Here is a 16,271-nt window from a genome sequence, read left to right on the forward strand (position 1 = left end):
CCGGAGACAAGCAAGGTAAATGCAGCACACTTGTTGGTGAGTTCCTAGCAGATAAGAAAATATGGGTGCTTCTGAACAACTGCCTATTTCTGAGGTCATTTCCGTGTTGATGCCACATGTAGACAGGGAGATCCGGGAATGGCCTGCAACCTATGGGGACAGTCAGAGCTTGGAATCAGTAGCGAATAACCTTCCTCCCTCACACATTTGTTCAGCTTTTACATCAGGCCTTCTTACTTAAAAAGGCATACTTATCTCAGGCTTCACTTCCCCAGGATACCTTAACAATTGACCTTGCTTGTCGGGACAACAGGAGAAGGTTCCATCGGACAAGGGGTAAAGGGCTATGGAAGCAGTCTCCCTTGGCGATTCAGCACCAAAGTGCAGATGCCTGCAAGCTCAGAGGAGGATGCACCTCCAGTCTCTTCTATCAATTATGTGGTGGGCAGTTCAGTGGCCTTGTTCTCAGCTACCCCTCTTGAGGAAATGGAAGAGGGAGAGCTGCTGCCAGATGTGACAGATGATTCTACCCTCTTTGATCCTTCAGGCGCTGGAGGCTCTCAGTATTGAGTCCCCCAAGACTCCCTCTTCTTCAGCCATGCTTCCCAAGGTGGCGAGCATCATGAAGCCTTCCAGAGCCTTCTTAGTGCCTCCTGCCATACAGGAATTGGTCACAGCTCAGTGGGATTCTCCTGACACTCACCTTAAGGTGTCCAAGGTCATGGCAGGTCTTTCTCCCTTGGTTCCCAATGTGCTGGATAAATTACGCTGGCATAAGGTGAATGTGCTGGTAACGGCAATTACCAAAAGGATGACTCTCTCTATGGAGGGTGGTATTGCCCAGAAAGATGTTCAGGACAGGAGGCTAGAAGCAGTGGTGTAGTAAGGGAGGGGGGGGTCTGCCCCGGGTGCCAGCATCCCATCTCCTCTCCATACCCCTGCTCCTTCCTACTCCTCCCCCCACCAAAAGTGCGCGCCCTCACTCCCCCACCACTACCACCACTGTATCTCTAGCTCTTTGTCAGCACAAGAAGCATAACCAACTTGCTGCCCACGTCACCCTCTGATGTCACTTCCGTCACTTGCGCCTAGTCTGTGACATCAGAGGGAAAGCCAACATGGGCATCAAGGTGGTCATGCTGCTTGTGCCATGAAAGTTAAAAAGGTATAAGGGAAGGGGTGCCACCACCCCGTGTGCCTCTTACCCTTGCTATGCCACTGGCTGGAAGTCACCTTTAAGTCTTCTTATGAAGTGACGGTTTTGTCTCTCCAGGTGGCAGTAAGTAGCTCCTATGCAGCAAGGGTGTGTTTGGATTGGACTCAACAGGCGGCAGAAGCCTGGGAGGAGTTAGATTCAGCTCAGCCTCCTCCCTTTCCAGCCATAGAGTCGGCCCCGGCCTAACTAGCAGACTCCCTGCACAATTTGATTAGGGCAACAGTTAAGCTGTTGGCCTTGGCCGTGTTAGCAAGGCGCTCCCTGTGGTTGCGACATTGATCCACAGAAACAGTATCCAAATAGCGGTTGGTAAAGCTTCCATTTTGCAGTAAGGTGCTTTTCAGTGAGAAACTGGAAAAAATTGTCAATAACCTTAGCGAGGTTAAGCTGCAGTGGCTGCCAGAGGACAGGCAGTGTAGCCAAGTCCAGCAGGCCTCGAAGAAGTACCACCAGGGCAGGTCGCAAGCCTTTCAGTGCTCTAAGTTCCAGCCGAACATTCCTTTTGTTCAGAGAAGCGATCCAGATCTCAGTCCTCTCGACCCCCAATGCTGGGCGGCCAGTCCACTTTCCTTCAGAACATCAAATAGGGGGGACAGCTGTTCCTCTTTACAGAGAGTGGGTCAAAGTGAGTTTAAGTCCTCAGTATTATCAAGGACAGGTATAAGCTAAGGAGCTTGCTTCCCCAATCACAGATTCCTTCGTGGAATCACCTTACCGCTCTCCAGCCAAGCAATGGGTGAACATAAGAACATAAGAGAACATAAGAGGTTGCCTCCGCCGAGTCAGACCAGAAGTCCATCTCGATCAGCGGTCCACTCCCGCGGCAGCCCATCAGGCCTAGTTGCCTGAACAGTGTCCCTGACTAATTCTGTACTGTCTCTAATCCTATCCCTATAACCTACCTCTACTCCTATCTATACCCCTCAATCCCTTGGTCTTCCAGGTACCTATCTAAACCTTCTTTGAAGCCCTGTAGCGTGCACCTGTATGGGATACTCTCATATCTCACCAAGATATAGAAGCAGTGGCTCCTGTGCAGCAGTCCAGAGCTCGGAACAGGAAGGTATTTAATTAATTTTATTGTGCCTAAGAAAGGCGGTGTCTTTCGTCTGGTGCTCAACCTCAAGAAGATCAACCAATTTATGAAGGTCCAGCATTTCAGGCAGGAGATACCAAGGTCCATGACAGCGATGGTACAAACAGGGGAACGTCTCACCTCCCTGGATCTCTCAGAAGCTTATCTGCACATTCCCATCTGGCCTCACCATTACCGCTTTCTTCGGTTTGTGGGGCTGGGCCGACACTTCCAATTCATTGTCCTGCCAAATCGGTCTGGCCACCGCTCTCAGGACATTTTTCAAAATTATGGTGGTGGTGGCGGCTGTGGCGGCAACGTTCATTCACAGGGAAGGCATCAGAGTGCAAACATACCTGGAAGATTGGCTGATCTGGGCAGACTCAACAGGCTACCAGCCAGGTGGTTGCAGTGCTTCATTCTCTAGGTTCAGTAGTCAGTGCCACCAAAAGTCATCCAGAGCCAACTCAACGTCTGGAATATCTGGGAGCGGTATTCAACCCAGTCTAGGAACAGGCTTTCCTCCTGAAGTGAGGAAGCTCAAGCTTCAGTCGCAAGTCCGACACTTGCTCTCAGACCCACACCCTTGTGCCCGAGTCCTTGGATCGATGGCAGCGACACTAGAGGTGGGTGCATGGTCCCAGGCTCCCATGTGACCCTGGCAGCTCTTGCTTTTCTCACACAGATCCCCAGTGTCTCAGGATTACAACATATGCCTTTGTTGGACACTGAAGGCCAGGGCCAGCATGGCCTAGTGACTCAATTCGGCCAATCTCAAGAACAGGATGACCTTGGTGTCTCCGTCTTCGGAAATAGTAATGACGGATGCCAGCCTCTCCAGCTGTGGAGTGCATTACCTAAGCCTCTCAACACATGTAGCCCGACGGAAGCGAACTGGCCCATTAATCACCTGGAGCTGTGGGCCATTTGCCACACTTCCGACATAACCAACTTTAGCCTGGAATTTCACATATCTAATTTCCTCCTCCTACTCATGGAATATTAGTTTTATCTGGGTTGAGTTTAAGTCCATTAAGCATCATCCAAGTACAGATTTCATGAAATGTCCTAGTCAAAGTGAATGTTTCTTGTATACTCCTTTTTACTGGACACAGAACTGTAATATCATTTGCATAAGAATACTGTACCACCTCAAATAGCCTATGGAGTCCATTGAGATATATGTTAAATGAAATCAGAGAGATTGGGGAGTCTTGAACAACTTGCCTTGAAATTTTTCATAATTCAGATGTGTGCTTGTTCCAAATAGCCTTTATAGTTCTGTGTTATAAAAAAAACTTGTTAACTATCTCCAGGACTTCACCCGTAATACCCAATGCAATTAATCTACATACATGTACATCAAGACTAACCAAATTAAAAGCCGCTGACATATCCAACCTCTGCATTTTTTTTATCCAAATTACATCTTAAATTTGTCATCAAGGCTAGCAAAACTGTTTCAGTGCTTTAAGTCAAATGAAATAGTAGTTTGAATAAAATCCTGATTGCACTACATCAATGTTGAAAAAGGTATGCTTGTAGCTGTAGCTCTGCCATTGCCTCAGCTACCTTTACATTAGCCACAGGTCTGTGCAGCATGGTCTGAATTCAAAAGAGGAATCAAAATAATATGGCCTAAATTAATTGGCATATTTTCTTCAGACAGTAACAATTTACTATGTAAGATTAAGATTCAATGATGCTTGCAGTTGCAGGTATTTCAGAATGTGGGCTGGAATTGGGTTAAGGATACCAGCGCCTTTAGCAAACTTCCTTATAAAGGAGGTCAGTACATTAGAAGGCTTCCAAATACTATATTCCCTTGGCTGGTAAATATTCCTTTTAGAACATGTATATTCCTTTTGGAAAATTCAATTTCTGAGGAGGTGCTGCTCCACTAGCTAGAAAGCTTATGTCTGGCATCTAAGATACTATTCTATAGCCCTGACATAGACAAGTTATAGTGGTACATTAGCAGCCTGACAGTTGTACATTTCTAGGAGGTAAAAATAACTCAAATTACAAGTTGCTTTTTTCCGCAGTAATTTCAGGGCTAGCACGTCATGAATTTTAAATTCCTTTTCAGGCTCTACTATGCCATATCAGACAGCCCACATTCTGCAGGCACCTTACTGATGGGACCAGCAAGAAAAGAAGCCAGAGAACAGTTGGAAGAACTATACTTGACGCTGACTTGGAAAATTACAGAGCAAATAAAAACTTAAATATAACTATTGCAATGCAACAACACTCACAGCAACTTAAAACAGCTTACCGTATTTTCGCGGATATAACGCGCGCGTTATACGCGATTTTACCTACCGCGCATACCCCTCGCGCGTTATATGCCTGAGCGCGGTATAGAAAAGTTTTTAAACATAGTTCCCACCCCGCCCGACGCCCGATTCACCCCCCCAGCAGGACCGCTCGCACCCCCACCCCGAACGACCGCTCGCACGCGCTCCCACCCACACCGGCATCCACGATCGGAGCAAGAGGGAGCCCAAGCCCTCTTGCCCGGCCGACTCCCCGACGTCCGATACATCCCCCCCCCCCCCCAAAGGACCGCCGACTTCCCGACAATATCGGGCCAGGAGGGAGCCCAAACCCTCCTGGCCAAGGCGACCCCCTACCCCCACCCCGCACTACATTACGGGCAGGAGGGATCCCAGGCCCTCCTGCCCTCGACGCAAACCCCCCTCCCTCCAACGACCGCCCCCCCCCAAGAACCTCCGACCGCCCCCCCAGCCGACCCGCGACCCCCCTGGCCGACCCCCACGACCCCCCCACCCCCTTCCCCGTACCTTTGGAAGTTGGCCGGACAGACGGGAGCCAAACCCGCCTGTCCGGCAGGCAGCCAACGAAGGAATGAGGCCGGATTGGCCCATCCGTCCTAAAGCTCCGCCTACTGGTGGGGCCTAAGGCGCGTGGGCCAATCAGAATAGGCCCTGGAGCCTTAGGTCCCACCTGGGGGCGCGGCCTGAGACACATGGTCGGGTTTGGCCCATGTGCCTCAGGCCGTGCCCCCAGGTGGGACCTAAGGCTCCAGGGCCTATTCTGATTGGCCCACGTGCCTTAGGCCCCACCAGTAGGCGGAGCTTTAGGACGGATGGGCCAATCCGGCCTCATTCCTTCGTTGGCTGCCTGCCGGACAGGCGGGTTTGGCTCCCGTCTGTCCGGCCAACTTCCAAAGGTACGGGGAAGGGGGGTGGGGGGGTCGTGGGGGTCGGCCAGGGGGGTCGCGGGTCGGCTGGGGGACGGGCGGAGGTTCTTGGGGGGGGGCGGTCGTTGGGGGGGGAGGGGGGTTTGCGTCGAGGGCAGGAGGGCCTGGGATCCCTCCTGCCCGTAATGTAGTGCGGGGTGGGGTTAGGGGGTCGCCGTGGCCAGGAGGGTTTGGGCTCCCTCCTGGCCCGATATTGTTGGGGAGTCGGCGGTCCTTCGGGGTGAGGGTGCGAGTGGTCCTGCCGGGGGGGGGGATGTATCGGACGTCGGGGGGGGGCATCAGGCTTTCAGGATGGGGACAGACCTTCAAGGGGGGACAGGACTTCAAGGGGGGACAGTGCACGGAAGTCAGGGGGGGTGAACGGAGAGTCGGGACAGCGCACGGAAAGTCAGGGCGGGCGAAAGGAGCGTCGGGCATCATGCGCGTTATATGCCTGAGCGCGGTATAGAAAAGTTTTGGTACATATCATCGTGATTTCTGCGCGCTATACCCCTGTGCGCGTTTTACACAGGTGCGCGTTATATCCGCGAAAATACGGTACTTTTAGGTTGAACATTACTTCTGGCGGAATTATGCACACCTGCACAGCACTTTCTGCACAAGCTGTGCAGAATTCAGCACAGACACAGGCAGCGGCAGCACTGTTCCTCTTTTCCCCTCCAGGTTGCATCAAGAAAAGGAGGTAGTGAACTGCTTACCCCTCTCCCTGCAGTGATCGAACTTCTCTCTTGTTTCCTTCCCTCCTCCCGTGGTGACTGGCACTTTACTCTTCCTCCCCTCTACAGCAACCAACACTCCACTCTCCCTTCCCCCACCTCCCCCTTCCACTCTCCCTCTCCCATCTAGACACAATAATCTGCTCTCTCAAAACCTCGCATGACTGATGCGCTGCTTGCACCGGCCCCTTAACCCTTCCTCTAGCATAACAGGAAGTTGTGTCAGAAGGAAGGACTGTGGGGTCAGCACGAGCAGCGTATCAGTCACGCTGTTTGCTGTTGGCAAAGATTTGACCTTTAACAGGTTCTTGGTAGTGGTGGCAACAAGAGGGAGTTTGAGAAAATAGATCACCAAGTCGGACACCAGGTTGGAGAGAATGGAAGTTAGATAATTTCTGTGCCTCCCCTTTCTCTATGGTCATTTACCATAGAGAAAGGGGAGGCACAGAAATTATCTAACTCAACTAAAAGCAGAAAACCCAATTTTTGGACTCTTTTAGGGCCCAAAAATCTTGACTTATCAAGTATATATGGTATGCTGTATAGCACATGGAGAGAGAAAGAAGATAAAAAGTACCAAAAGATACAATCCAAGACCGGAAAGGGTGACAGCGCAGCATACTGAAATAGTCCCCATTGTGCTGGATGGCACCAATTTGATTACTTAAGAGAACTTCAGAGTGCATCCTATGTTACCTGTACATATTACACCTTGTGAATTCCAGAAGGAAACTCTTTGGCACAAGTTTTAATAACAGCACTAGCACTAAATCAGATACTGAAAACTTTTCAACATATCACAGTGCAAGAGAAATTCATTCCCGTCATGGTACATGCAATGGGCACAATATTTAGTCTGCAGTTGTATGCAGTATCTGAGTTGCTAACAGCTGCAGGCTGACCAGACCCTGGATACCAATGCAAGGGCATGCATAGCTCCCAGCATTGTATATCCAAGTATCAGCTGTCAACTGGCAGTTAATCAAGCACTGACCGATATGACTAGTGTTCAGTTAACATTAGTACATAAAGTTAGGACAGCTTTTTTGAAATAAAAACCCTGCTATTCAAGAAATCCATGAAGACTAACTAACACCGTATGAAGCATTTCAATCCTCTGAAGCAGCTCACTCTACTCTAACACCTCTGGACATGTCCAGAAATCCTCTTCTGTAATCCGCCTTGAACCGCAAGGTAATGGCGGAATAAAAAAAAAAAAATCACTAATGAAATGTAATGTAATATAAATAACTATGAAATTATTGCGGCCATTATAAGTTTTCTCCTCCAAGGAGAGATTATGATGACAAACCTCAGGCCATACACACAGAGATCCCAAGACTTGTGGAGTACACTTCCCCTTCAATATTCGGGGGGGTTAGGGGCAGAGCCAACCCGCAAATATTGAAAAAATGCAAATAACTTTTAGGGTTGACTCTGACCCACCCCCACTTCCCTCCTGCATTCCAGGACCTCCCCAGACCTTATCTGGTGATTTAGCGGTGAAGGAATGATCTTCCTACGCTCCTGCCACGTGCAGAGCCGTAAAAAAAAAAAAAATGGCTGCCTTGAGTGCTCATGGACTCACAAGACTACAACGGGAACTCACGGCAGCCACTTTTGTTGACGGCTCTGCATGGAGCAGGAGCTTAGGAAGATCGCTCCTGCCCAGCGTCACCACTAGACCACCAGGTAAGGTCTAGAGAGGTCCAGGAGGCAGGGATGGATCAGAGGCATCCTTTAAAATTTAATTTTGTTTGGGAGGCAAAAAAACCCATGAATAAGTTGCGAGTAATAAACCCACGAATGCGGAAGGAGAAGTGTATTCTGCTTGAAAGTTTTGCTTTCATTTTTACTGCTTGCCCCTCCTTCCTCATACTTAGCAACTTGTGCGGATACAGTAGACTCTCAGTTAACTGCCACTCATGGGGATTGGTAGATGTCGGATAAGCACAGAACCTCAGGCTCTTTAAGCACCAGCAGGTGTATGGTAATCACAAGGTCGGTCAGTGGGGGAGGGGAGAAGGTGGACAGCAGCATCAGTTATCTTGGGTGCAAAAGGAGAACAGCAGCGGTGACCTGTTTGGGGGGGGGGGCAATTTGCAGTGGAGGATATCAGCATTTGTGGCCCTGTGGAGAGGATTTGGTTTAGAGAGTAGCAACACCGGTAGTCTTGAGGGGAGTTCGGAATGGAGAGTAGCAGTGAAGGTAGTCTCGGGGGGTGGGGGGGATTTATTTTATTTTTTTGCTGATTGCTCGAGTTCTGGTTAATAGAGAGTCTACTGTATATAAATTTAGCACTTAAGAGGTAAGGGATTGATTCTGTGAAATTCAAAGTTTTGAGAAATGCAAAACCAAGCATCCGTAGATAATATCTTCTAGATAGAAAAATTACCCATGACATTATGAATTGATTAATAGAATTCATTTACCAAAAAAATTTAACATTCCATGAATATAGAGCCTCATGCTACATAATTAAAAACTAATATAATGTTATCTTAAATAGAATTTCCAGCTAAAATGAAAGTCAAGATTTGGGGCTGTGAACTTAAAAGCTTTGACCAGTTTAGCTGTGCTGGTTCTTCGCTTTAAAACTAAATCAGTTTTTTTTCCCAACCCAACATTGCTCCTATTCTAAAAGCAAGGGTGACCTTGTTCTCTGCCCTCTAGCACAATGTAAATTCAGCCATTGGCAAAAGGAACAACTCAAGTTAACAGTACTAATTCTAGCCTCATTAAGCCTTCTTTAGATTTCTGCTGAAGGAAATGAAGGGGCTTATTGAAAATAGTCACCTTGGTCCTCAAAGGAAATTAACTTTATCTTGAACATTCTAAAATACATCAATTAGGTACAATTACAATTAGGTACAATTACAATAAGCGATCTATAAAATATCCAGAACCAAGAGAGGTGGAAAAGTTTTGTAGATACTGAAATAATGCACCTAAACAAGTTTAAAAAAATTATTACCTTTCGCAGCATCTGGATGTATTGTAACCGGTATATCATGTTTAGCGATAGACATTGGTAATACTTTTCTTGCAGTAGGGGTTTCACACATACTGACAGCAGAAACAGTGGCGTGTGCGGTAGAGACATTAGACAAGCTTTTGGTTATGGCTCCATCAGAGTTCCTTTCATCAGTGTCAGAATCATCCGAATGTAAAGGGTTGGTAAAACTGAGGGGTGCCCTAATTAAAGGTGTACTGCTATGTTCACTGATATCAGCGGCCACGTGCAGAGCCTGGGAGGTTTCATCTGGTACCAAAGAGACAGCTTTAGAATCAGAACACAGTACATCCAAAGATTTCTCAGCAGTACAAGATACATTATTTGAGGGTAGTGCATTTTCAGAACCTGGTGAAGACCACATGGCATGTCCTTTCTCTTTAAGGGGAAGATGGTCCGGCCTTGTTGGAGTATCAGAACTCTGTTTAGCAGTGTCTTCCAGTGAAGTTTCTAAAGCTTTCTGATGTTGTACATTGCTGCATTCACCACAAGAGTTTTGAAAAATATCTGTACCTGAATCCACAGAAGTAGACTCCTGTGTTTTACATGTCTTATCCACTGAGCAAGGGGGAAAGGATTTAATTTTAATTGCTAGTCCTCTATTCAAAATAGGATTACCATCAAAACTTTTTGGTCCCTCTTGAAGGGGAACCTTCTTTATCTCAATACTTAGTTTGCGCTCCAGTTTCTTTTCTGGACGTTCAACAGTGGAATCATTCTTCCCTGAAATCTCAATCGATTTACTGTAGTTTTCATTGAGGTCCATTGGCTGTCCTGAGGAAAGTGTATGCAGTACTGGCTTTGGATGGTATCTGTCATTGTCCTGCCACACAGTAGTGACTGTTGGATATGCAGAAGGGGGAGATGGTGTCAAGATGGGTGGCACTGGATGACGTTCTGGAGGCTGTAAGATTTCTTCTTTAACATCTCCTTCTACAAGGCAGCTGTAACAATTTTATAACAATGTAATTCTCAGTACTTTTAAAATTAAATTGCGATGTACAATAAATGTGACTGTCTCTGGGAAAAGGTAACTAAAGTAGCAGATCCAAAATGTCAGTTTTTCACATCATGGGTCTAAGCTGTCTGCAAAAGTTACATGTTTGAACTTCTGCAACATCTTTTTCTCATAAATGAATAGGGTTTCGACTGTTGCAAACAAATTGAATGCTCCAACAGAATTCACTAAAACCATTTTTTGTTTCTGGTGACTGTAGTCACCTTGTCCCAGAGAAGGTCATAAATATTCATACAAAATTAGCTGGTGTAAACAATGAAATACATTTAAAATATTACTTTTGTCCCCTCAACATATATGCTTACTTCCGAGGTAAAAGTATCCAAATTTTAGTATAAACACAACTGCAGAGAAGTTCCAAGTAATTAAGTGTTCAGACAAATGCAGAAGTTATAGCATTACATCAATAGGCTAAATTTACCTCTACACCTTGAAAGTAATAAGGGAGTGGAGGTGTAGCCTAATGGTTAGTGCAGTGAGCTGAGATCCTGGGGAACTGGGTTCATTTCCCACTTAAGCTCCTTGTGACTCTGGGCAAGTCACTTAACACTCCATTGCTTCGGGCATAAAAAAACACTTTAGATTGTGAGCCCAACGGGGACAAAGTACCTGCATATAACGTGTACAGCACTGCAGATATCTAATGCTGCTACAGAAATGATAAATAGTAGTAGTAGAAAAACTCAAAGTCAGGTCCACAGGTAAAAAAGCATTTACACTACAGAAATGATCTTGTTCAAAACTGTCCACTAGAGAATGACATGGTGACAAAATTCATCACCGTTCCCGTCCCCACGGATAACCGCGGGAAATAATCCCATGTCACTTTCTAGTGTCTATTTCAACCTCAGTCCTTCTACACCAGCATTCTTCAAAGCAAAGCTTGAGGGTCAGTGGTTGTGGCCATTCATACTCTGATTCTTATGTGAGCCAAGGATAATGAAGCCATTGTGACATCACTGATGTGATTGGCTCTTAGGCACTGGTGGAATGAGGCATTATGACATCACAATATCTGCTCTGGCTACCAGAGACTGTCATTCTGTAGTGTCTGTTTCAACCTCAGTCCTTCTACACCAGCATTCTTCAAAGCAAAGCTTGCGGGTCAGTGGTTGTGGCCATTTATACTCTGATTCTTCCCTCTCTCCTTAAAGAACGACATGAAGATGGTTTCCCGCGGTTATCCGCGGGGACGGGAACGGTGATGAATTTTGTCATCGTGTCATTCTCTACTGTCCACTTTCTTACAGTAAATTTGTCCATGTGGTCTAAAATGTATGTAATTTTACCTGAATACTTTGAGGGTACTCCCACAGGTGTGGTTTTATTGGAAATGATGTGTGTAGTTTGATTTTTCAAAACGACAAGTGCTTTGGCTGGAAATAAATACCCACAGTAAAGTAGCTATAAATTCTCTGCAGATAGTCTATCTAGATTCATCTCTATGTGATCATCTATTCTAGACTAGAGAGTTGCGCGGGGACAGAAATCCCACCCGTCCCCACCCGTCCCCGCCAAAGTCCCACCCGTCCCCACCCGTCCCCGTGAGGACTCCCACCCGTCCCCACCCGTCCCCGCGAGGAATCCCTCCGTCCCCACCCGTCCCCGCGAGGAATCCCCTCCGTCCCCACCCGTCCCCGTGAGGAATCCCCTACGTCCCCGCCTGTCCCTATAAACTACAGAAATAGTTATTTCATCTAATTATGCTACTGAATTAAAGGCTCTGGTAGAAACCCATTTAAAAATAAGCAAAAAGACTTTATTAATTTGGAAATATTAATTGGGAAGAATACATACTTTGTAAACGGGTTTCTACCAGAGCCTCTAATGTTTATAAATTTTTATCAACACAACTAATATACTACTTTATCCTTAAGCAAAAAAAAAAAATAATAATTTTTTTCCTACCTTTGTTGCCTGGTTTCTGCTTTCCTCATGTTCTCATTTAATTCCTTCCATCCACTGTCTCTGTTCTTTCTGCGTCTTCCATTTGCTCTGTTACTGTGCCTCTCCCTTTCTCCCCCCTCCCAAATTGGTCTGGCACCCATCTTTTTCCCTCCGCTCCCCCCATAGTCTGGCACCTCTGTCTTCTTCCCTGCCAGCGTCTTCTTCCCATTCCCTCTTCCCCATTTCCTTTCAGTGTCCTTCTCCCCCACCATCTTTCCCATGTCCTGTCAGGCAGCATCCTTCTCCCCTCTCTGCCTTCCCCATGTCCTTTCAGCGGCCTTCTCCCCCCTCTGTCTTCCCCATGTCCTTTCAGTGGCATTCTCCACCCCTTTGTCTTCCCCAGTGCTTTCAGGGTCCTTCCCCCCCCTTCCTCCCGTTTACCCCATGTCCTTTCAGCGTTCTTTTCCACCCCTTTGTCTTCCCCAGTACTTTCAGCGGCCTTCTCCCCCCTTAAGCGTCTTTTCTTCTCCACTCCACCTTTCCTCCCTCTCTGCCTCCACCTTTGTGGCGCTTTTGCACCCGACCGACAACAGAACAGGCCCGGTCGGACAAATCTCCCTGTCCTGTAGCCGCGAATCTAAATTACCTTCTTACAGCAGCTGAAGTAGTGAAGCTGCTGTAAGAGGTAATTTAGATTCGCGGCTACAGGGCAGGGAGTTTTGTCGGCAGGGCCTGTTGTCGGTCGATCGGGGGACCTGACCGGCTGTGCACATTCTCCGGGGCGGACCACCCCCTCCCCCCTCTTTCGTACGCCATTGCCTTCTTCCTACCTGCCCTGCCGCACACAGCCGACCGGAAGTCTTCCTGATGTCAGCGCTGACGTCGGAGGAAGGGAGGGCTTTGCTTAAGCCCTCCCTCCGACGTCAGCGCTGACATCGGGAAGATTTCCGTTCGGATGTGTGCTGCGACAGGGCAGGTAAGGAGAAGGAGACTACCCTCGCGGCTCGACCAACCCCGCTGCGATCCAACCCCGCAGGAACCCCGCGACCCTCGGAGGCGTCCCCACGGGATCCCCGCGACCCTAGGGGGCGTCCCCACGGGATCCCCATGACCCAAAGGGGGAACCCACGGGATCCCCGCGGGTCCCGCGGGATTCCCGTCATCCCCGTTCCCGTGCAGCTCTCTATTCTAGACTCAGAAAAGGTAAGGAAAAGAAATCAAGCTGTTTCCCTGTGCCCACCTCTGCTCCCTGTTTCAATTACAGTCCATTACAGGAATTTCTCTGAATCTTAAATTTAAAAATGATCAATATTGTCCTCAATTTAAAAAAAACAAACCACAACTTTACTGATTATATTTTCATTCCTGTGAGAATCACAAATTATTCTACCATTCAAATCCATCAGGTAATTTTAGCTCAAGTACAGAAAATACCCATAGCTCTTGGGAGTATACAAACGTGACAAATGACAATTGACTTTCAAACTGAAGCTGCTCTACATGCCGAGTAGAAATGTACTACAGAATAAAAGAACAAATTGTAGCTCAGAGTGAAAAGAATCCTGGCCAGAATCCAAAGAAAAAATTCTCAAGAAACCCAGTGTAAAGGGTCTATTAACAGATGAAAGAACACAGATGCAAAGAATCATGGAATACAGCTGTTATGATCAACCAAAAATAGACTCAGAGCCCAGCATTCTTCGACATAATTAAAACAGGAACACTGAACTCTTGATAACTAGGTTTAAGCTACACACTAGCATTATTTTAGTCGACTTGATTATTCTTTGCATCTTGTTTGGCCAAGTAACAGAGTCTCGTAACTATTCAAAGCAGAATTATAAAAACAAAAAATCTCTATCATAAACTGAATAGCTTCAGTAATACTGATGCCCCAATCTCTGAAGTTGTTTCAGATGCTAGGAGTCTTGATACCTTCTACAATTTGATTGGATTTCCAGCTTGAAGAATCATGAGAATATTGAACCCTGTTAATGTTCTCTGATAAATTTTGTTAAATCAAGTTTGGAACAAAATTATGTGCTCTACATTTCTGGAAGAAACCAACAGGACAAAATACACTCTACTCTGATTATATTTTTTAAGAAAAAATTAAAAAATTAAAAAAAAATTTTGTAAACTTGTAGAGTCCTTCCTTCGACTCAAACATAATTAGTCTAGCTCCAACAGCTGTTATGTCAGGTCAATCAAAACTGACTGCAATACTAAATCCTTATAATCTGGAAGAATCTCACTGAACTGAAAGCTCAATACTACTGCAACTTTATTTGGATTGGCCACTGATAGAAACAGCACGAAAACATTCAAATCCCTGATTTACGGCAGAACTTGTTCTTATCAAAAAACAACTTTGATCTCTAGAATGTAGGTGGAGAAAAGATAAGATCCAGATCAATCTTGAAAAATTTAAAGAACACTCAAATTTGTATAAAGCAAAAATAAACCAGGCAAAAATGAAATACTATTCAAGCCAAATTTTGAAAGCTAAAAACATCTCTGCGCTTTACTCTATTTTAAAATTGGTTACCTCTACAACCAAAAAACAAAATCAAATAACTAATACTCTGCCCAGGAACTTGCAAATTATTTCATAGACAAGGTTAACAACATCAGGAAAAACCTAACCATGAATCAGCATTCCATACCAGATCAAGACCAAACTGAGCCAAGGTCATCATTATCCTCAAAATGCTCACAATGTAATCTACCTAATCTTATGGAGATTGAATCCCTTATTAAAACCAAGCAGAATCAATCCCCCCTTTCATTCTTAAACGTTATTTTAAAATTTTTGGTCCTTTCATCCTTGCCCTAATCAATGAAAGTCTCCAACAAAGCATTATACCCAAAGCATGGAAGGAAACAGTCATTTGTCCTATTACTAAGGATCAAAAAAAATCAGCTCTGAGGTAAAATCTAATTACAGGCCAATTGCAAATATCCCTTACTTGGCAAAGTTGACTAAGAAGTTGGCTTCACCGTATTTGCTTACTCAGATGATATTCAGCTTTTACATCCGCTTGATCCCAATAACTCTCCCAAAACAATAGCAATTATTAAGAAACTTGAACAGATTCACCAGTGGCTTGATGCTAACAGATCAGCTCTTAATGTTAATAAATAAATCAAATGTCATGTTCTTTCCCTGGAAAGATAGTTTTAAACTTATTTTTCCAATTTCTATTAAGGGTACCGCTTTACAGTTGATAAGTAGCATTAAGATCTTAGGAGTTATCTTTGATGATAAACTAACCTATCATGATCACATTAGTAACATTGTTAAATCAACTTTCTACAGACTTCGCCAAATCCGTTCAGTTTCAAAATTTCAATGTCCAAAGTCTCTTAACATATTAATTCACTCCTTGGTTATTTCAAAAATCGATTATTGCAATGCCCTAGTTAAGGGAAAAGCCCAAAATGAAATCAGATGTTTACAGATCATCCAAAATGCATCAATCAAACTTATAATGAAAGCTAAGAAATTTGATCACGTGACTTCCCTTCTTAAGAAAGCGCACTACGTATAATGTATAAATTAAGTCTGCTTACCTTCAAATCTTTGCTATACAAAACTCCGGCTTTCATTTACAAATCATTGATTCCCTATACTTCAACTAGACTACTGAGGTCCAATGATCAACATTTACTAGTTATTCCATCACTTAAAATTATTAACACATGGTGACATTTTATCTTTTCAGTTACAGCTCCTCAAACATGGAATTCCCTCCCTATTTACTTAAGGGAAGAAAACAATTTGGATAAATTTAAGAGCAAACTAAAAAGCTTTCTTTTTAAAGATGCACTTATTAAAAAGCTTGACTAGGAGTTTCATTCTAATTCCATAACTTCTTTGAGGTTCATTGTTCTTTCACTTCATATTGTTTATCATAATTGTTTTCTCTTCTATCAATCAATTTGTATTTCTTTTCCCATCCTTTCCTCTTGTTTTATTAAGTTTGTAAAGTCAATCTTCAATATGTTTCGTAAGGTTTAGTTTTTTGTTTGTTTTGTTGCCCCCTTAATTTTGTCATTTTACTGATATGTTTCATCGCTTGGAATTTTGAATAAGTGATCAATCAAATTTATAATAAAC

The 16,271-nt window shown here is 45.1% G+C and overlaps 1 protein-coding gene across 7 annotated transcripts in view; it reads right to left on the reverse strand.

The window, feature by feature from the left end:
- The window catches only part of PTPN12 (protein tyrosine phosphatase non-receptor type 12), a 179,321-nt gene that overhangs the window by 42,629 nt on the left and 120,421 nt on the right, over positions 1 to 16,271 (reverse strand). For all 7 annotated transcript variants that reach the window (XR_004540573.1, XM_033957666.1, XM_033957664.1 and 4 more), the window contains one exon: positions 9,208 to 10,190. Coding sequence is in view for 6 of the 7 variants with exons in the window: in XM_033957666.1 (XP_033813557.1) it covers positions 9,208 to 10,190 (983 nt within the window). In the remaining variant the exon portion in view is untranslated. The remainder of the gene's footprint in view (positions 1 to 9,207; positions 10,191 to 16,271) is intronic.

The sequence above is a fragment of the Geotrypetes seraphini genome, chromosome 9 (genome assembly GCF_902459505.1).
Source record: "Geotrypetes seraphini chromosome 9, aGeoSer1.1, whole genome shotgun sequence".
Taxonomy (NCBI): Eukaryota; Metazoa; Chordata; class Amphibia; order Gymnophiona; family Dermophiidae; genus Geotrypetes; species Geotrypetes seraphini.